The following is a 21,537-nucleotide window of genomic DNA, read 5'->3' as shown; positions in this document are numbered from 1 at the left end:
CCGGACGGAGAGGGCGCTGCAGCGCGGATCAACCTCCTTAAAGGGGCAATTACCAGTCTATTGAATTGGGAAAGAACTGCAGATGCAAGTTTAAATTGGGATAGACACAAAATGCTGGAGTAACTGGACATCTCTGGAGAGAAGGAATGGGTGACGTTTCAGGTCGAGACCCTTCTTCAGGGTGATGTCAGGAGTGGGCGGGACTGAGATAGAATGTAGTCGGAGACGTAAGACTGGTGGGATAACTGGGAAGAGGGAGGGGATGGAGAGAGGGGAAAGCAAGGGCTATTTGAAGTTAGAGAAGTATACATACCGCTGGGGTGTAAGTTACCCAAATGAAATATGAGGTGCTGTTCCTCCAATTGCATTAGGCCTCACTCTGACAATGGAGGAGGCCCAGGCCAGAAAGCTCAGTGTGGGAATGGAATCTCTGCCTCACCTGTAAAGACTGTTGGATTCCTTGGACGGAGCAGAGGGAGGAAGTATAGGGACAGGTGTTGCATTTCCAATGGTTGCAGGGGAAAGTACCTGGGGAGGGGGTGGTTTTGGTGGGAAGGGACGAGTTGACCAGGGAGTTGCAGAAGGAATGATCTCTGCAGAAAGCGTAAAGGGGTGGAAATGGGAAGATGCGGCTAGTAGTGGGATCCCGGAGGAGGCAAAAATGTTGGAAGATTATGTGCTGCATTGAATTGATACGAAACATACTGAATGGAAATAGGCCCGTCAGCCCACTGAGTGCATACCGACCATCGATCACCCATTCACACTAGTTCTATGTTGTCCCACTTTCTCATCCACTCCCTTAACAGGTCAGGTCGGGGGGGGAGATCCCCCTGCCATGGGTACCATATGAACCCGTGCTACCTGCTCCATGGCCGGATAGTTCGCGACTAAACCGTCTCCACCACCTGGTTTGCCAGGTGAGAAGGGGGCTGTGGACCCCCAGCAGGACCAAAAACAAGAACTGTCAAAGGGCAGATGAGCTCCTAGCGAGCCAACAGCCATCCATCCACACTTCAGTAGAAGTTGCGATCACTGTCGTACATAGCATTGTAAGGCACCATGCCAGTTGATGTTTTCAATTATGATGATGATGATGAATCCCTTCACAGTAGGGGCAATTTACAGAGGAACAATTAACCTACAAACCCGCACCTCTTTGGGATGTGGGAGGAAATGGAGCACCTGGGGGAAACCCACGCGGTCACAGGGTGAATGTGTAAATGTTTGGTGTTCATGCACTTGGAATTGAAGGATTGGATGCCACTGGGTGTTCCAATCCAGAAATAGTCGCTGTGGAGTGTTGTTGGCCTTTCAGTGCTAAACTGAAAAGCAGAATCACAAAACCAGTAACTTCTGGAGTAAGAGATGAGTCAATGGACATACCTGGGAAGGAATGAGTTTGAGGCAAATAAGGAGAGGGGGAATGAGGGTGGTGGGAGTGTTGTATTGGGAGCCAGTATGGCGTGACGGCCTTTGGTGCTGTAACAGATCAATAAGTGAAGCACCAGGGAGAGTGAAAGTTTCTGCAAAAATGCAATTCGTACTCACGCACAAGGAAGCAGTGTGACCCACCGTGCACTAAACCCAGTGACATGCTCACACTAACACACAATTGCTCACACACACACTCAGGGATACTCTCACACCCACACACAAACTTTTACATGTACAAAATCACAAACACAGGCCCGCAATCTCACATGACACATACACCATACACCTTCTCACAGTCACAGACGCACATGGACACACACTCACACACCATACCAACACACTCTCACACTGACACACATTCACACACACACTGACATACACTTGCATACCATACCAACATTCACACACACAATGACACTCACACTGAAACATATTCACACAAATGCACTCACATGCAGTTTCACTCAGATTTACTAAAATACCCCAACATTCACACACATGCACGCAGGCATACATGCGAGCACACATAAAGACACTCACACACAAATACATACTTTCAAACACACACTCTGAATCACACAAACACACTCCTCACGAGCCCCAACCTCTCATACCATTTCTCACCCTGCCCATCCAAATACAGCCAGGTGAGACTAGTATAGATGGGGAATCTTGGTCAAGCTTAGCTGAAGGGCCTTTTTCCATTATGACCTAGTGCTCTGTATGATCCCTCCTCCAGTAATGTGTCTCCAAGGGTCACCACCTTGTCCTGGTGGAGAGACTTGCATGTGTCTGAGATCTGGGTCTGACTCTGTCAAGGACCATGTGGTGGCAATCTGTGCACCCATCTCCCCATGGGAAAATATGTCACCCACAGACGTCCATCTGGAGGGACAGAGAGACACAAGGAACAACAGATGCTGGAAACTGCAGTAAAACACAAAGTGCTCGAGGTACTCAGCGGGATAGGCAACATCTGTGGAGGGAATGGACAGTGACAGTTGGGATCGGAACCCTTTCTCGGACAATTGGTCTCTTCCAAAAATAGACACAAAGTGCTGGAGCAACTCAGTGGGTCGGGAAACAGTTCTTGACCATGCTGTTCCAAGTTTCAGTCCAGCTTGCCCATGCTGACCAACATATCCCATCTATGCTACACGCTGCCTCGACATGACCAGCAGCATAATCAAGGACGAGTCACACCCCGGTCACTCCTTTTTCTCTCCCATCAGGCAAGATGTGCAGGTATGAAAACGCACACCTCCAGATTCAGTGATATCCCCAATCTAGGTAAAAGACAGTGCATCTACCCCATCTACTCTCCTCGTGATTTTATACACCTCTGTAGGATGACCCCTCATTCTCCTGCGCTCCAAGGAATAAAGTCATATCCTGCTCAACCGCTCCCTTTTGCTCAGCCCCTCGAGTCCTGGCAACATCCTTGTAAATCTTCTCTGCACTCTTTCCAGCTTAATGACATCCTTCCTAGACCAGAGTGACTAAAACTGAACCCTATACTTTAAATTTGGCCTCACCAATGTCTCGTACAACTGTAACATAACCTCCCAACTTCCATATTCAATGCAAAGGACTGTTGAAAGCCAATGTGCCAAAAGCCTTCTTCACCACACTATCTACCTGTGACATCTCCTTTAAACTTTGCTCCCCTCACCTTATTGCCCCTCTCATCTTAGTTATGTACATTGCCACCCAGCAGTGTGCCCCCCTGAATCCGGGAATGAGAGAGTCTAGGACCAGAGGTCATGGCCTCAGAATAAAAGACGTACCATTAGAAGAGGAGGAGTTTCTTTAGCCAGAAGGTGGTGAATCTGTGGAATTCATTGCCACAGATGGGTGTGGAGGGACTTTTTAAAGTGGAGATTGATAGGTTCCTGATTAGTAAGATCGTCAAAGGTTACGGGGAGAAGACAGGAGAATAAGGTTGAAAAAGGTAGATCACCCATAATCCAATGGCGGAGCAGTTTCGAAGGGCCAAATGGCCTAATTCTGCTTCTATGTTTAGTTTATCTTAGAGATACAACGTGGAATCAGGCTTTTAAGCCCACCACATCCACGACAACCGTCGATCACTAATTCACACTTGTTTCTACCTTATCCCACTTTCTCATCCACTCACTACACACTAGGGGCAATTTACAGAGAGCCAATTAACCTCCAAACCCGCACATCTACGAGATGAGGGAATAAACCAGAGCACCCGGAGAAAACCCACATAATCACTGGAGAACGTGCAAATTCCACAGACAGCAACCAATATTAGGATTGAACCTGAGTTTCCAGTGCTGTGAGGCAGCAGATTTAGAACTGTGCTGTCATGTCTTATAATCTTATGTTACACAGTTTGTGCATCTAAGTTGTGAACACTGAGATCCCTGTGACTCTCCGCTAATAACAGCCTTCCAGCCTGAATACAATCCCTTTATTCTGACTGTTTCAGCAATCCTCTATCCGTGCCAATATGTAGCCCCAGCCCTGTAAGCTCTTATATAATAACCTTTTGTTTGGTACCTTGTCAAGTGCCTCTTGAAAGGTTTATTTCACAAGGTTGTGGGTGTGGGATGGTGTCGTGAAACTCACACAGTGAGAATGTAATCAAAAAGAGGCCTCAGTACATTTAAGCATCGGGTTACTCCACAAATCGATTAATATGCCTATATAGGATAATCACCAACTTAAATCTTAATCAGATAAAGCTGTGTACGGAATGGGCACAGGTTTTTATTGAAGCAATTGGGTGTTGCAATCTGGAGTGATAAAGTGCTTAGTTCAGCAAGGGCATTGCCCACACTTTAAATCTCCAAAATAACCTTCACTCAAAAGTGAGGGAGTGATAAAATATTATCTGCTGATTTATTGCACTGTTGTTTTTTGGGAGCTTGAGGTACATAAATTATCAGCTGTCCTTCCCACATTACAACCCTTGACAGGCTGTGAGAACTTTGGAAATACCTTGAAAATAGTCAACGCAGCACAGAGATGGATAGCCCATGAGACCTCTGCTGGCTTTGGTAGACCTCTCTAATTTAGTTTAGTTTAGGGAAACTGCGCGGAAACAGGCCCTTTGGCCCATCGAGTCTGGGCAAGCCAGCTATCCCCGTACGCTAGCGTTATCCTACACACAATTTACAACTTTTACAGAAGCCAATGAACCTACAAACCTGCATGCCTTTGGAGTGTGGGGGCACGACAAAATCCACACAGCCACAGGGAGAATATACAAACTTCGTACAGACGGCACCCGTAGTTAGGACCAAACTCAGGTCTGTGGTGCTGTGAAGCAGCAACTCAACCACTGTGCCACCCTCTGTAGTTGATCCCCGACTTTTGCTCTTTGCCCTCGACACACCCTCGGGTGCTTATCCCATTCCTAGTGGAAAGTTTCAGCTGAAGTCACAAGGAACTGCAGGTGCTAGAATCCTGAGCAAAACAAACTGCTGGAGGAACTTGGCAGGTCAGGCGACATCTGTGGAGGGAATGGACAGATGATGTCTGAAGAAGGGTCCCGATTCCGAAATGTCACCTATCCATGTTCTCCACAGGTGTTGCCTGACCCGTTGTGTTACTCCAGCACTTGGTGTGTTCGTTGTTCCAGATTCCAGCATCTTCAGTCACTGGACAATAGGTGCAGGAGTAGGCCATTCGGCCCCTCGAGCCAGCACCGCCATTCAATGTGATCATGGCTGATCATCCACAGTCAGTACCCAGTTCCTGCCATCTCCCCATATCCCTTGACACAGCTATTTTTAAGATATCTTTAAGACAGTAGTGTCTACAGTATTTCCCTTTTTAAAAACTATTGGTGTTTTAGGGGTTAACGCGGACTGCAGTTTATGCAATGGTTTGATTGCTAAACTTGAAACTAGAGCCTGATTTATTCAAAACCAGAGGAAATAAAAATCCCTGATTCAACAGTGTGCAGGAAATTGGGGGTTGGGTTCACGCGAATTTAACGTGGTGAGAGGGGGAGACACGCTGGAATTGGGAGAAAAGCAGTGGAAAAAAATACAGAAATATATATTTTTAAAGGTGTTTGCGTGTTAGGTTTAGTGCTGTTTTGGGATATATTTTGACGGTGCTGGCGTGTTGTGCATGCGGTGTGCAGAAGGGATGATATGTTGGGACAGATGAAGTGCCGACGGGAGAGGTTGAAGGGGAAAGGTATGTGAAGATTGGTGTCGGTGGGTGTTGGGTACCCTACAACGCTGCCGACCCGGGCACCGGCCACTGATCTCGGGACACGGCGGTGACCGCAGCCGGCACACGGACGCCTCCTTCCCTTCACACAGTGCCAGCCCACTCCGAATCAATAAAAGGGGCAGGCATCATTCCCTCTCTCCACCACACACCGCCAGAATGAGCGCACAGAGTTGCTGGGGCTACGGAGATGATAACGGTAAGTCCACTGGTCGCCCCTTGCTGTTTTATTTGGACTGGGAATTCTGACCTGCTGTACATTAGTAGATGGTCACATAAACTAACGTTGTAAATTGATGTTTGTGAGATAATTGAAGTGATGTATGTAAGAAGAGGTATGATTTATATTGAAAAAAAACTTGCCAGTGGAAGCTATAGTAGGGGGTACAATTACTGACTTTTAAAGGACATTTGGACAGATATATGGATAGGAAAGGTTTAGGGGGCTGTGAGCCAAATGGAACTAGCCTGATTAGTTTATCGTGTTATTTCCAGCACAGACATTATGGGCTGAAGGGCCTGTGTCTGTGGTGTATTGTTTGATTCTCAGTGATATGACTACTGCCGGCATGGACAAGATAGGCCGAACGGCCTGTTTCTGTGCGGTAATATTGTGTTCTACGTTTAATATGATAACTTTGTTGGCACGGCAAAGTGGGCAGAAGGGCCTGTTTCTGTACTGTAACATTCTGTGTTCTATATTTAATATGACAACTTTGTCAGCACGGGCAAGATGGGCTGAAAGGCCTGTTTCTGTACTGTACAGCCCTACTTTCCTGCCCATTGTTTAACATCCAGCAAGTTCCTGACACTGGATCTCTGGAGAGAGAGTTGGAAAGGGCGCAGAAAAGATTCATCTGGGCTTGCAGATTTGAGCTATAGAGCAAAGTTGGATAGGTTAGGATTTTTTCTATTTAGAGCATTGGAGGCTGAGGGGTGACATTATTGAGGTGTACAAGATCATGAGGGGCATGGATAAAGTGAACAGTCTTTTTTATGCTAAAATACTCTAAAACCAGAGGACATAAGCTTCAGGTGAGAGGGGAGAGATTTAAGAGGGACCTCAGGGGCAACGTTTTCATTCAAAGAGCTACCAGAGTAAGCTATAAAAGTGGATATAATTGCATGTAATACACATTTGGACAGATTTATGGATAGGAAGGATTTAGAGGGATATGGGCCAAATGCAGGCAAATGGGATTAGCCCAGAATGGCAATCTGGTTGGAATGGGCTGAAGGGCTTGATATTGTGCTGTATAGCACTATGACTCTGACTAGTGTGTTCTGAATTAGTTTGATGAAGGTGCAGATTTTCAGAGTATCTGAACCTCAAGGCATTTTCCAATCCTCTCCTCCCTGAAATTGATTTTGATCCTACGAATAATTCTCTCCCTTGCAACAACAGAGAGAGCGGCAAGGTGGCACAGCGGTAGAGTTGCTACCTACAGCACCAGAGACCCGTGTTAATCCTGACTATGGGTGCTGTCTGTACAGAGTTTGTAGGTTCTCCCTGTGACCGCGTGAATTTTCTCTAGGTTCTCTGGTTTCCTCCCACATTGCTAATACGTGCACATTTGTAGGTTAGTTGGCTTCGTTAAGAATTATAAATTGTTCCTAATGTGTTGGATAGTGCTAGTGTATGGGGTGATCGCTGGTCGGCATGGACTTGATGGGCCAAAAGGCCTGTTTCCATGCTGTAACTCTAAACTAAACAGAAGGTAAAATATTTTGGGCAGTAAGTGGGGTGGCGTTGCTACAAGCCACAAGGAGGCACTGAATGACCCGGGCTATCTCCATTGCAGGTCCCTTGAACTGGCACAAGAAGTTTCCATTTGCCCAGGGGAACCGGCAGTCTCCCATCAACATTGTGGGTGCCGAGGCGGTCTACGACCCCGACCTGGGGCCGGTCACCATCTCCTACAGTGGCTGCTCCTCCATGTCCATCTGCAACAACGGCCACTCAGTGGTGGTGGAGTTTGAGGATTGCAACGATAAGACAGGTGAGGCAAGGTGCACCCCTTCAGTTTAGTTTATTATTGCCAAAGTGTACCAAGCTACAGTGAAAAGCTGTTTTTGGTGTGTGCTAACCAGTTAGAGGAAAGACTATACATGATTACAATGAAGCCGTCCACAGTGCTCAGATCCAGCATAAAGGGAATAACATCCAGTGCAAGACTCCAGTAAAGTCCAATTAAAGATAGTCCGAGAGTCTCCAATTAGGTAGATCGGAGGTCAGAACTGCTCTCTAGGTGATAGGGTGGTTTAGTTGCCGATAACAGCTGAGAAGAAACTGTTCCTTAATCTGGAGGTATACATTGTCACACTTCTGTACCTCTTGCTTAGTGAGAGAGGGAAGAAGAGGGAATGACCAGGGTGAGACTTGTACTTACCTTATCGATAAATACAAGATCATGAGAATAGATCAGGATCTTTTGCCCAGAGTAGGGGAATCGAGAACCAGAGGACATAGTTTAAGGTGAGAGGGGAAAATTATAGTACGAACCTGAGGAGTAACATTTTCACAAAGAGGGTGGTATATGGACTAAGCTGCCAGAGGTAGTTGAGGCAGGGACTATCATAAGGTTTATGAGACATTTGGACTGGTACATGGATAGGATAGGTTTAGAGGGATATGGGCCAAAAGCAGGCAGGTGGGACTAGTGTAGATGGGGCACATTAGTCGGCGTAGGCAACTTGGGCCGAAGGGCCTGCTTCCACGCTGTATGACTCTATTTCCATCGCTTCCAAGGTTGGCTAGGCACATCTTCTCAATCCAGTAGCTTTCTGCAGAGAAGGGCCTGCTTCCATGCTGTACATCTCTATGACTGTATCAGAGTTCATTATGCCACCCCAAGTCTGTTCCTCCAGTGAACAAGGTCACTGCTGATCTGACCTCCATGCCTTTGTTATATGTTCCTCAATATTCTTGCCCCAAAAAACAATGTCCATCGTTCTCAAATGTTGAGATATCCAACAGTATTCTCTGTGACTCTGAAGCAGACGGATTCCCTGGCAATGGGGTTGAGAGGGAAAGATAGATCAGCCACGATTGAATGGCAGAGTAGACTTGATGGGCCAAATGGCCTAATTCTGTTCCTATATCTTATGAACATATCAAACTATGTATGAAGGCTGGCAAGCGTCTGAGAGACTTTTTGCTTTTAAGTTTCATCTTGTTCAGGGCTCCCACAGCCAGACAAGATAATTCCCCTCTATCCACCTCAAATCCCTTTAATCATTTGAAGATGACTTCAGAGCAGCCCTTGATCCTCTATGCTCAGCGGATGATGTGTGGTCTGTGCGATCACTATGCAGTTAACTTGTTTAGTCCCAGTGCCATTCACAGCTCCCAATGTGATTCATTACCTCATAGAAGCCTCTGCCCCAGCCTACCTCCCCACCCAATCCCCTGTGTCTCCTCTCTCATGCTTCACCCTCCACCCGAGTCTCACCTTTCCTGTTTCATCCCCCTGTGAGTCCCTGTCTTACTTGTGCATATGTGTGCACACTGCTCTGTGTTTATATGTATGTGCCACACTCTCATCTGTAGTGGTGAATCTCTGGAACTCTCTGCCACAGAGGGTAGTTGAGGCCAGTTCATTGGCTATATTTAAGAGGGAGTTAGATGTGGCCCTTGTGGCTAAGGGGATCAGGGGGTATGGAGAGAAGGCAGGTACGGGATACTGAGTTGGATGATCAGCCATGATCATATTGAATGGCGGTGCAGGCTCGAAGGGCCGAATTGCCTACTCCTGCACCTAATTTCTATGTTTCTATGTTTCTATGTATCTGCAGTTGTTGCTCTCTTGCGTGTCTGTGCATGTGTGTGAATATCTGCATGTCTGTGTATCTGTGTTTGTACTTGTCTATGTGTCTTTGTTTGGCGAATGTTGCATGTATCTGTGTGGCTTCTGTTGCGTGTCTATGTGTCATTTGTAGGTGTGTGAACATTTGTGTGTGGCATGTGCATATTTGTGCATGTGCATGATGCATTGTGTGTGTGCATGTGTGTAGCATGTACGGGTATTGCTCGCTGAATGTATGTTCCATGTGTACGTACATCCCCACCACTCCATATTTTTGTGTTTCTTGCCAAAATTCTTTGGTATTTGCAGAAATTAGTTATTTGCAACCTCTAGAGAAAGTGTGAGGAGGTGGAATGTGTTGCTGCAATGATTAAATCTGTTCCTGAAGTCTTCAGTCAGTTAATTATTGATTTGGAACAGCAGTATAGCACTTTTTTATACTTTGGGCCATAATTGACGAGTGATAAATGAGCCACAATCTCTCTGTTATTAGAAACTCTAATCATGTCACAGCAGAGTGTGAGAATGCTGAGGAGGCAGGAACTGTTCCCTCTTTCACTCACTTCCGAATAACTTTTGGGGTTGGGCCATCTCTGGCAAGGCCAGCATTTATCGCACATCCCTAATTACCCCAGAAAAGGTGGGGGTGAGCTGCCTTCTTGAACCTCTGCAGTCCTCTGGGGAAGGTGCTCCTACAATGCTGATGGGGAAGGAGTTAGAGTTTAGAGATACAGCATGTTTAGGGAAACGGGCCCTTTGGCCCACCAAGTCCATGCCGACCATCTAGTTCAATGTTATCCCACTTTCTTATCCCCACCCTCCACACTTGAGGAACACTAGGAGCAATTTACAGAGGAACAATTAACCTACAAACCCGCACATCTTTGGGGTGAGGGAGGAAACCGGGGCACCTGAAGGAAACCCACGCAATCACAGGGAGAACATGGAAACTCCGCACAGACAGCTCCCGAGGTCAGGATCGAACTCAGGTCTCTGGCATTAGGAGGCAGCAGCTCTACCTGGATTTAGACCCAATGACGGTGAAGGAATGGCGATACATTTGCCGGTCAGGGTGGGGTGCATCGTGGAGGGGTATCTGCAGGTGACAATATCCCCAAACCCCACTGCCCTTGTGTGTCTCATGAAGCCAGGGAATGTACAGAGCAGATCCAAAAGGATGTTGGCGACACAGTGCTGTAGCTGGTAGAGCCGCTGCCTTACAGCGGCAGACACCCTGGTTCGATCCTGGCCTCGGGTGCAGTATGTGTGTTTGCTGTGTGTGCGTATGTGCATGCGAGGATTTATGCATGAGTATTTCTAAATATCTGTGTGCGTGTGTGTGCATGTGTGCATGTGTGCGTGTGTGTGTAATGTGGATTTAATCTTGGATACCAGGCTCTGAGGGGTTGGATCCCTTGGTTTGGATTTAATCTCGGACCGACTCTCTGGGTTTGGGTAACATGGTGTGCTAAAAGTGGAGACAAATTACAGGGTGGTGACTGTCAATGGGCAGTGGGATGGAGTGGGCAGCGAATGCTGTGGTGAAGGCTTCATCTGCTGCTGTTTATAACTTCTCCAGGGCATGGAATAAACAAACAGCAGGCCACTGGGTCAGTCTGAACAAGGGTCCCTCGGCCCACAATGTCAGTGTTGAACACGATGTCAAATTAAATTAATCTCCTTTGCCTGCACGTGATCCATATCTCTCCATTCGCTGTGTGCTTCCATGTGCCTATCTAACAGCCTCTTTAACGCCACTATCGTATCTGCCGCCACCACCACCAACCCTGGCAGTACATTCCAGGCCCCCACCACTCTCAGTGTTGGCTGCCGTTATAAACGTGGTTGGTTGAGGAGAGAATGGTTGGTGATGTTAACGCTGATTGTTCCCACAGCGGTGAGCGGAGGACCCTTGGACCACCCCTACCAGCTGAAGCAGTTCCACTTCCACTGGGGCCGGAAGCAGCAACAAGGATCCGAGCACACTGTCGACGGCAAGAATTACCCTGGAGAGGTGAGACTCTCATGTTCATAAGTCATAGGAGCAGAAGTAGGTCATCGGCCCATCGTCAATTCCGCCATTCAATCATGGCTGATCTATCTTTCCCTCAACCCCATTCTCCTGACTTCTCCCCATAACCCCTGATACCCGTACTGATCAATAATCTGTCAAACTGCTCCTTAAAAATACACAATGACGGCCTCCACAGCAATCCAAATCCCATCTTCTATGGGCAAGGCCGAGTTTGGGGTGGCAGGTTTGTCACACGTTATCAGAATGGAGTCAGCTGGCTGTCATAGATTTAAGTTCAAAGGAGCAGAATTAGCCCACTAAGCCCATGGAGTCTACTCTGCCATACAAACATGGCTTTTAGTTGGGTACATGTATAAGACTGGATAGACTTGGTTTATACTCTCTAGAATTTAGGAGATTGAGAGGGGATCTTATAGAAACTTACAAAATTCTTAAGGAGTTGGACAGGCTAGATGCAGGAAGATTGTTCCCGATGTTGGGGATGTCCAGGATAAGGGATCACAGCTTAAGGATAAGGGGGAAATCCTTTAAAACCGAGATGAGAAGAACTTTTTTCACACAGAGAGTGGTGAATCTCTGGAACTCTCTGCCACAGAGGGTAGTTGAGGCCAGTTCATTGGCTATATTTAAGAGGGAGTTAGATGTGGACCTTGTGGCTAAGGGGATCAGGGGGTATGGAGAGAAGGCAGGTATGGGATACTGAGTTGGATGATCAGCCATGATCATATTGTATGGCGGTGCAGGCTCGAAGGGCCGAATGCCCTACTCCTGCACCTAATTTCTATGTTTCTATATGCAAGGAATGGAGGGATAAGGATCATATGAAGGCAGGGGAGATTAGTTTAACCAGGCTTCACGCTCGGCACGGTCATTGTGGGCCGAAGGGCCTGTTCCTGTGCTGTGTACATAGTTAGTGAGGTCATGTTCATAAGTCATAGAAGCAGAATTTGGCCATTCAGCCCGTGTCTACTCTGTCATTCAATCATGGCTGATCTGTCTTTCCCTCTCAACCCCTTTCCCCTGCCTTCGCCTTGTTACCGTTGACACCCTAACTAATGAAGAATTTGTCATTCATGTGGTCAAATGGTAACTCGGGCTGATGCCTTCACTGGGACTACATGGGACGACGGTGATGACTGGTGGGCCACCTTGTGTCTGCAACCTTGGACAACCACCCTCTTCCTCTCTCTTTAACTGTAGCTTCATCTGGTTCACTGGAACTCGACCAAATATCAAAGCTTTGGCGAGGCGGCAGCGGAGGAGGATGGCTTGGCCGTGGTCGCCGTGTTCCTGGAGGTGGGTGTTGACGGTGCAGCTTGCGGCTGGCTGAAGATCAGTGGGCCGAGCAGATGCTGTAGGGTGGGGATAAAGGACTTGTTGACGTTTCAGGTCTGCATTAGGACTGAATATGCTGATAATGGTATGGGGGGAGGGCTAGAATAAGCAGCAGCATGGATTAGAAGGACAGTGGCCTGTTTCTTTGTTCAAATTCTGTAACTTTGGGTGCTGTTTTAATAGAGAAATGCTCTTTAGAGAGTTGTGGCATCATGCAGCATGGAAACAGCCCCTTCGGCCCAACTTTCTCATGCAGACCAAGATGCCCTATCAATGCTAGTCCCACCTGTCTGCATTTGGCCCAGATCCCACCAAACCTTTCCTATCCATGTACCTGTCCAACTGTCTTTTAAATGTCGTTATACTGTCTGCCTCATCTACTTCTTCTGGCACCTTGTTCAATATACCCACCACCTTCTGTGTGAAAAAGTTGCCCCTCAGATTTCTATTAAATCTTTCCCCTCTCACCCTAAATTTATGTCCTCTGGTTCTTGATTCCTCTATTCTGGGTAAGAGACTCTGCATTCACCCTAGTCAGAGTATTTACTGAACTTAGATAGACACAAAATGCTGGTGCATCTCAGCAGGTCTGGCATCATCTCTGGAGAAAATGAATAGGTGACTTTTCAGGTCGAGACCCTTCTTCAGACCAACTGAACCTATTCTGAACTCTGCTCTACTTGTCCAGTCACACTTTATGATCCTTCTCTCTTCTAGATGGGTGACAGACACGCTGATCTCCACAAGCTGACAGATGCCCTGTACATGGTGAAATTTAAGGTGAGGAGCTCCCATCAGGGTCTGGTCTGGACTAACCTAAACTAAAGGCCCGTTGTCCTGGGTCGGAGTTGCGTGGTTTGGCCTGGCCTGGGGATGTGTAAAGATACCGGTAGGCAGTAAGGTCACAAACAAAGCACTGTTCACAACATTCCAATGTGTCCGTGATTGCATGAGATTTTGAACGCAGAGAGTTTGAGGCAGAGAGTCAAGAGCTTTTAATTAGCAACTGTATGGACAACAAAACACAAGTTCATATGCTATCGGAGCAGAATTAGACCATTCGACTCGTGAGTCTATTCTGCTATTTAATCATGGCTGATTTATCTGTCCCTCCCAACCACAATCTCCTGCCTTCTCCCCGTAACCTCTGACACACTTACTCACTAAGAATCTGTTAATCTCCGCCTTAAAAATCTCCAATGACGACCTCCACAGCTGTCTGTGGGAATGAATTCCACAGGGAAACTTACTCAATGAAAAATGAAATTTTTACTTGCAGGAGCATAACAGGCCTATAAGCAAAATACTCGTAGATAACATAATAAATAACAAAAAATCAATAAATTAATGGCCCCAATACAAGTGCAAAAAAAGTCTGGTCCTTAGACTTTAGAGATACCGGGCGGAAACAGGCCCTTCGGCCCATCGAGTCCGTGCCCATTAGTGATTATCCCATCACTAGCTCTATCCTACACACCAATGACAATTTACAATTTTACCAAAGCCAATTAACCTACAAACCTGTACATCTATGAATGTGGGAGGAAACTGAAACACTCGGAGAAACCCCACGTGATCACAGAGAGAACATACAAACTAAAGGCAGTCAATAATTCATAGTTGCTGAGGTTAGAGTTGTGCAGTGTTGAAGAGCCTGATGTTTGTTGGGAAGAAGGTGTTCCTGACCTGGAAGTGACGGTTCTCAGTCTCCTTTACCTTCTTCCCGATCGTAGTAGCGAAATGAGTGTGGCCAAGGTGGTGTGGGTCTCTGGTGATGCTGCTGTATTTTTGAGGCAGCACCTCCTGTCGATCCTGTTAATACCTGTGAATGTTTCATTGTCATTATACCGACAATGGAACAATGAAAGATAATATGTAATAAATAAAAATACATTAAATTAATAAGCACATCAACCTCCCTTCCATTGACTTCATCTACACATTGCCTCGGCAAAGCCACCAGCATAATCAAGGACCAGTCATACCCCGGTTATTCCCTCTTCTCCCTTCTCCCATCAGGTAAGAGGTACAGGTGTGAATATGCACACCTCCAGATTCAGGGACTGTTTCTCCCCAGCTGTTATTAGGCAACTGAACCATCCTATCACCAACTAGAGAGTGGTCATGACCTATCATCTACCTCATTGGCGACCCTTGAGCTATCTTTAATCGGACTTTACTGGACTTTATCTTGAACTAAACATTATTTCCTTTATTATGTATCTGTACACTGTGAATAGCTTGTTTGAAATCATATATAGCCTTTTTGCTGACTGGATAGCACGTAATAAAAGGCTTTTCACTGTACCTCAGTATAGGGGCGACACGGTGGCGTAGTGGTAGAGCTTCTACATTACAGCATCTGAGACCATGGTTCGATCCCGACTGCAGGTGCTGTCTGTACGGAGTTTGTACGCTCTCCCTGTGACCGCATGGGGTTTCTCCGGGAGCTCCGGTTTCCTCCCACACTACAAAGACGTACAGGTTTAATAGTTAATTGGCTTAGGTAAAATTTTAAATAATCCCCAGTGTGTAGGATAGTGCTAGTGTGTGGGTGATTGCTGGTCGGCATGGATTCTGTGGTCTCAAAGGCCTATTTCCTCGCTGTATCTCTAAACTAACTTTAAACTAAACATGACAATAAACTAAATTAAACTTAAAAAATAGGCAAAGTCCTTCTAGAAACCATGGACACTTTATAGAAGTTTGCAGCTTAACACTGAGCTAGGATCACACCACCAACACTGCTCCGTCCTGCACTGGCTGTCCCTCAATCTCTCTTGCTCTCTCGGCAGGAAACGCAAGCCCAGTTTAAGAAGTTTGACCCCCAGTGCCTGCTGCCCGACTGCAGGGATTACTGGACTTATGCCGGCTCGCTGACCACTCCTCCGCTCCACGAGAGTGTGACCTGGATTGTCTTCAGGGAGCCCATCAGAGTGTCTGAGAAGCAGGTGAGTGACCAGAGGAGCCACCCATCCCACACGCCACCGTGCTACGGAGCCCAGTCAACGCCTCCGCACCAAGCAGCAATGGACACAGCTCACCTCCGGCTCCGTAGCCCTGCTACAAGGAGGAGGTGTGCAGGAAGATTGCAGGTGGCTGTAACAGAGCTCCAGAGATGCTGCCTGACCCACTGAGTTACTCCAGCTTTTTGTGTCTATCTTTAGCGTACGGGGTGATTGTTGGTGGGCACGGACTCAGTGGGCCGAAGGGCCTGTTTCCCCGCTGTATCTCTAAATAAAGTGGCTCTCCCATAGTATAATGGGCTTAAACATAATGTACTTGGTTAAATATATCCAACCGAGCTTGCTTCGTCAATATACAGTACATTATCTACTATCCAAATTTTCTGCTAATCATCGTGCTTCCTGATCCTCACCTGTTATTAAGTATAAATGTGTAGGACGGAACTGCTGATGGTGGTTTAAACTGAAGATAGACACAAAATGCTGGAGTAACTCTGCGGGATGGGCAGCATCGCTGGAGAGAAGGAATGGGTGACCTTTCGGGTCGAGACCCTTCTTCTGACAGAATGTCACCGGAAAGGGACATGAGATCTAGACAATTATGTAGAGAGGTATAGAACAAATGAATGAAAGATATGCAAAAAAAAGTAACAATGATAAAGGAAACAGGCCTTTGTTACCTGTTGCTAGGTGAGAACGAGAAGCTGTTATGGCTTGGGGAGGGATGGAGAGAGAGAGAGAGAGGGGATGCAGGGGTTACTTGAAGTTAGAGAAATCAATAGTTATACCCCTGTGTTGTAAGATGCCCAAGCGAAATATGAGATGCTGTTCCTCCAATTTGCATTTAGTCTTACTGTGACAATAGAGGAGGCCTCGGACAGAAAGGTCAGTGCGGGAATGGGAAGAGGAATCAAACTGTTTAGCAATTGGGAGATCAGAGAGGTCCAAGCAGACTGAACTCAGCAAAGCGATCGCCCGGTCTACATTTGGTCTCACTGATGTATAAGAGTCCACATCCTGAACAACGTATACAGTAGATGAGATTCGAGGAGATGAAAGTGAACCTCTGCCTAACCTGAAAGGACTGTCGGGGTCCCTGGTAGAGTTGATGGAGGAGGTATAGGGACTGGTGTTGCATCTCCTGCGATCGCAGGAGAAGATACCTGGGGAGGGGTGGTTTGGGTGGGAAGGGATAAGTTAACCAGGGAGTTGCGGAGGGAACAGTCTCTGCAGAAGACGGAAAGGAGTAGAGATGGGAAGATGTGACTAGTGGTGGGATCCTGTTGGAGAATTATTTGTTGTATGCAACGGCTGATGGGATGAAAGGCGAGGACTAGGGGTGCTCTGTCCCTGCTGAGACGAGGGGGAGCAAGGGCAGAGCTGCTGGGTACCGAGGAGACATGCGAGGGCCTCATCTATAATGAAAGAGGGCAGCCCCCCATTCCCTAAAGAATGAGGACATCTAGGATGTCCTGGCATGGAACACCTCATCTTGAGCACAGATTGCGCCATAGACGGAGGCATTGGGAGTAGGGAATAGAGTCTTTGCAGGAAGCAGGATGAGGAAAAAGTGTAGTTGAGATAGTTGTGGGAGTCAGTGGGTTTGTAATAGACGTCAGTCGACAGTCCATCTACTTTGATGGAGACGGTGAGATCAAAAAGGGGCAGGAACTGTCGGAGATGGTCAAAGTCTAAACATTTGACTTCAAATCCTTTTAGCAATCAACCTCACCTTATGGCACATCCATACCGCTCATAATTTTATATACTTCCATCAGGTCTCCTGTCAACCTCCGATACTCCAGAGAAAACCATACAAGTCTGTCCAACCTATCCCTGTAGCTAATACCCCTCCTAATCCAGGTATCATTCTGGTAAACCTCCTCTGCACCCTCTCCAAAGCCTCCACATCCTTCTTGTAAATGGGTCTATCAGAACTGCACCCAGGTTAAGACTTTGCAACTTGCATTGATGACTACTGCTGTTATGACTTGTTAATCATTAATCTGTTGCCTCATTAGATTCAGATGGTTGCATCAGGGGGTTATAAAGATATTGCTAATGACCTCGTGTTCCAGAGGGGCAAGAGGTAATGAGACTAATTATGCTGTAAAACCTCTATATCTGTCTCCAGGACAAACTTTGCCTCTCCCATAATCCGCTCTTACTCTGGCATCCTGGTTTTCTTTTACAAGAAGTACGTTTTCGTAGAGGTCCAAAATGACAACTAAATCACTCGTCTAAGGAGAGCAAAAACAAAGAACTGCAAATGCTGGTTAATACACAAAAGGACACAAAGTGCTGGAGGCGCTCAGCGGGTCAGGCAGCATCTGTGGAGTAAATGGACAGAAGGGGTCGGGACCCTTCTTCAGGCTGATGGGGTAGGGGGTAGAAAGCTGCAAAAGGGGATGGAACAAAGCCTGGCAAGTGATAGATGGATTAAGATGGGGAATGAATGGCTGATGGGTGGATTCTTTGGATGCTTTCAAGAGAGAGTTAGATAGAGCTCTTAAAGATAGCGATGTCAGGGGATATAGTGAGAACGCAGGAACGGGGTACTGAATGTGGATGATCAGCCATGATCGCAGTGAATGGCGGTGCTGGCTCGAAGGGCCGAATGGCCTACTCCTGCACCTATGGGTCTATTATCTTTCCTCCCCAGCCCCAATACGCACACATTTCTCCCCCCACCTCCACTCACCCTGCTCCATACGCTCATCTCGCATCCCTGAGTCTCCCATTTCTCTTTATCACCTCCCCCTTCATGTAAGCTCTATCTGACTAATATTTAAAGGTGGCACAGTGGATAGCACTGCTGTCTAACGGCACACGATTTAATCCCGACCTCGGCTTTTGTCTTTGTGGAGTTTGCACGTTCTCCCTGTAATGGCGTGGGTTTCCTCCGCGTGCTCCGGTTTCCTCCCACTTCCCAAAGACGTGCAGGTCTGTAGGTTAATTGGTCACTTAGTAAATTATTTCTAGTGTGTAGTAAATGGATGAGAAAATGGGATTACAGAACAAGGGTGAACAGGTGATTGATGGTAGGTGTCGACTCGGTGGGCTGAAGGGCCTGTTTCCATGCTGTAAGTCTAAACTAAACTAAATATGAGCCCCTGATCTCTGTATTCTCATCTCATATTCTGTTGTGCTGCTGCAAGTAAGAATGTAATTGTTCTGTCTGTGACGTATGACAATAAAACACTCATGACTCTTGACTCGCTCCTTGCAGATGGATAAGTTCCGGATGCTTCTGTTCTCGGACGAGAACCAGTCGGAGAAGGTGCGAATGGTGGACAACTACCGGCCCCCTCAGCCCCTCTGTGGGAGGAGGGTCTCTGCTTCTTTCCAGTCATAACCCAATCTTCTCCCCACCCCTGATGCACACCAGCAGCCCACCCAGAGGGCACGGTGCGGGGACCCTGCAGTTATGGACCCTAAATGGCAATTGGCCTCAACTTATCCTCTCATGTTGGAGATGGCACCAGTTCAGGATGTCTCTCCGGGCTCCATACATTACATGGTGGTGCGGGGCCTGGGTTGTTGGCGAGATCTCACCCCTGCTCATAGTTTCACTTCACTCCTTACTCGAAGTAACTTGGCCTGTGCGACCAGCATTGAAATTCGCCGACACAGGTGGGCATCACGAAGGTGCAGCGGTAGATTTGTTGCCATACAATGCCAGATCCAGACCCCGAGTGCTGCCTGCATGGAGTTTGTATGTTCTCCATGTGACCGTGTCAGTTCTCTCCGGGTGCTCCGGTTTCCTTCCGTACTCCAAAGACGTACATGTTTGTAGGTTAGTTGACTTCTGTAAGTGTGTAGGGTAGTGCTAGTGTATGAGGTGTTCGCTGGTCCGTGTGGACTCGGTTGTTGGGCCGATGGGCCTGTTTCCATGCTGTATCTCTGAAGTCTAAAGTAACTGAGATAGACTTGGCGACTGATTCACAGAACACTTGCACTCGGCTGACTAAGGCCTGCAGGATCTCCCGGTTGCTAACCATTTTAACTCTTCCTCCCATTTCCACACGGACCTTTTTGTCCAAGGCCTCCTCTCTTGCCAAAGTGAGGCCACACACAAACTGGAGGAATAGCACGTCATATACTGTTTGGGTAGCCCAGCGGTATGAACATTGATTTCTTCAGTTTCAAATATTACCCAAGACACCTCTCCCTATCTCCCCAGTTTCCACCCTGGCCCCTCCATGTACACCTTTCTTCTTAATTCCCTTACCACTTCCTTTCCACTCCCCGCCCCACCATTCACATATCTCCTGTCCCTCTCTAGTCCTCCCATTTTCTCCCCTCCCTACACTGTTCCCTTCCACCCACCATCCCTCCCTCGGGTTCGACATTTCACTCCTCAGCTTCCTTGCTTTATCAGATTCCACCAACTACAACTTTTGGTCTCACTCATCATTTCCAGCCTTGGTCACTATCTCCACCCTTCTCTCTCCTGCCTGACTCATCTGCCAATCAACCCCTCCTCACCTGCATCCACCTATCAATCGCCAGCTCTTGCCCCACCTCCTTCCCCTCACCTAATTCTACCAGCTATCTCCTCTCTGCTCCATCAGTCTGAAGAAGGGTCCCAACCCGAAACGTTGTCTGTCCATTTCCTCCACTGATGATGCTACCTGATCCGTTCATTTCCTCCAGCATCTAGTTTAGCTTAAATTAGTTTAGAGATACAACATGGAATCAGGCCTTTGGCCCACTGAGTCTGGCCCAGCCATTGATCACCCTGTATGCTAGCACTATCCAACACAATACGAACAATTTACAATTTTACAGGCCAATTAACCTGCAAACCTGCACGTCTTTGGAGTGTGCGTGGAAACCAGAGCACCTGGGGAAGATCCACGCGGTCACAGGGAGAACATGCAAACTCCGTAGAGACAGCTCCCGTAGTCAGCATCAAACCTGGATGTCTGGCGCTGTAAGGCAGCAAATCTACCGCTGTGCCACCGTGCCACTTTTTGTGATTGAAATCCAGGATTGGCTTAAGTTGTGCCTCCAGTCTACTATTTTCCACATAGCGTCTGAGATACCCTGACGTTCTACAGCTGACTGAGAGCAGAACCACTGTATGTCGGATGGAGCCTGGTGGTGTACGAGTCTGCCTACCATTTACTCCATGACTTGAGGGGTCCCCTGGGACTCGGGAACCGTCGATTATAATCACAGAACTTCTGCTCCAAACCATCTGTTTGTCGCTTGTAATTTATTAAATGAATCAACAAATAGATGGTTATTTGATTCCATTCAACTGTAGTTGTTTAGTCTTTTGGTGGAACAGAGCGAGAAAAAGATTTGTATATAGAAACAAAGAACTGCAGATGCTGGTTTAAACCAAAGATTCCAGGTACTATCGCAATGCTAAAAAAAAAATTTGAGGTACATAGATAGGACAGGTTTAGGAGGATGTGGGCCAAACGTAGACAGATGGGACCAGTGTAGATGGGACGCGTAGGTTGGTATGGACAAGGTGTTTTCATGCTGTTTGACTCTACAACTCAAATTGCTGGAGTAACTCAGAGGGTCAGACAGCTTCTCTGGAGAAAAATAACCTCGGCTAGGGTGGTGTGTGGTAGGTCCATTGTGGAGAAGAGATTTGTATTTGTTGTCCTGGGTCACACCTCGCTAAATAAGAAGTCCTTCCTAAACCTCAGCATTTTTGTCCTAGAGTAGGGGTTATTAAAATGTTTCAGTTGTAAAGGGTGCAGAAAAGATTCACCAGTCTGTA

The 21,537-nt window shown here is 47.1% G+C and overlaps 1 protein-coding gene across 2 annotated transcripts; it reads left to right on the top strand.

Moving 5' to 3' along the window:
* Positions 1 to 58: 58 nt before the first annotated feature.
* Positions 59 to 21,217, top strand: ca7 (carbonic anhydrase VII). Of its 2 annotated transcripts, none has more exons than XM_055648812.1 (7): positions 59 to 162; positions 7,455 to 7,652; positions 11,354 to 11,472; positions 12,694 to 12,789; positions 13,546 to 13,608; positions 15,624 to 15,779; positions 19,024 to 21,217. In XM_055648812.1, the coding sequence occupies exons 1-7, from the start codon at positions 147 to 149 to the stop codon at positions 19,147 to 19,149; spliced, it is 774 nt and encodes a 257-aa protein (XP_055504787.1). In that variant the 5' UTR covers positions 59 to 146; the 3' UTR covers positions 19,150 to 21,217. The 2 variants fall into 2 exon arrangements, with proteins under 2 accessions (XP_055504787.1, XP_055504786.1); XM_055648811.1 differs by lacking the exon at positions 59 to 162 and adding an exon at positions 5,401 to 5,851.
* Positions 21,218 to 21,537: the final 320 nt, after the last annotated feature.

Source organism: Leucoraja erinacea, chromosome 17 (assembly GCF_028641065.1).
Source record: "Leucoraja erinacea ecotype New England chromosome 17, Leri_hhj_1, whole genome shotgun sequence".
NCBI classification, from domain to species: domain Eukaryota; kingdom Metazoa; phylum Chordata; class Chondrichthyes; order Rajiformes; family Rajidae; genus Leucoraja; species Leucoraja erinaceus.
Note: the sequence above shows the minus strand (reverse complement) of the source record. Positions and strands in the feature narration are given on the sequence as shown.

What these genes read in the sequence shown, in the direction of transcription:
- ca7 (XM_055648811.1), top strand. Translation starts at nt 5,812, where the DNA reads ATGAGCGCACAGAGTTGCTGGGGCTACGGAGATGATAACG. An exon ending in GGATTGCAACGATAAGACAG is followed by an intron (nt 7,653 to 11,353) that starts GTGAGGCAAGGT and finishes TTGTTCCCACAG; the next exon opens with CGGTGAGCGGAGGACCCTTG. An exon ending in TCAGAGTGTCTGAGAAGCAG is followed by an intron (nt 15,780 to 19,023) that starts GTGAGTGACCAG and finishes CGCTCCTTGCAG; the next exon opens with ATGGATAAGTTCCGGATGCT.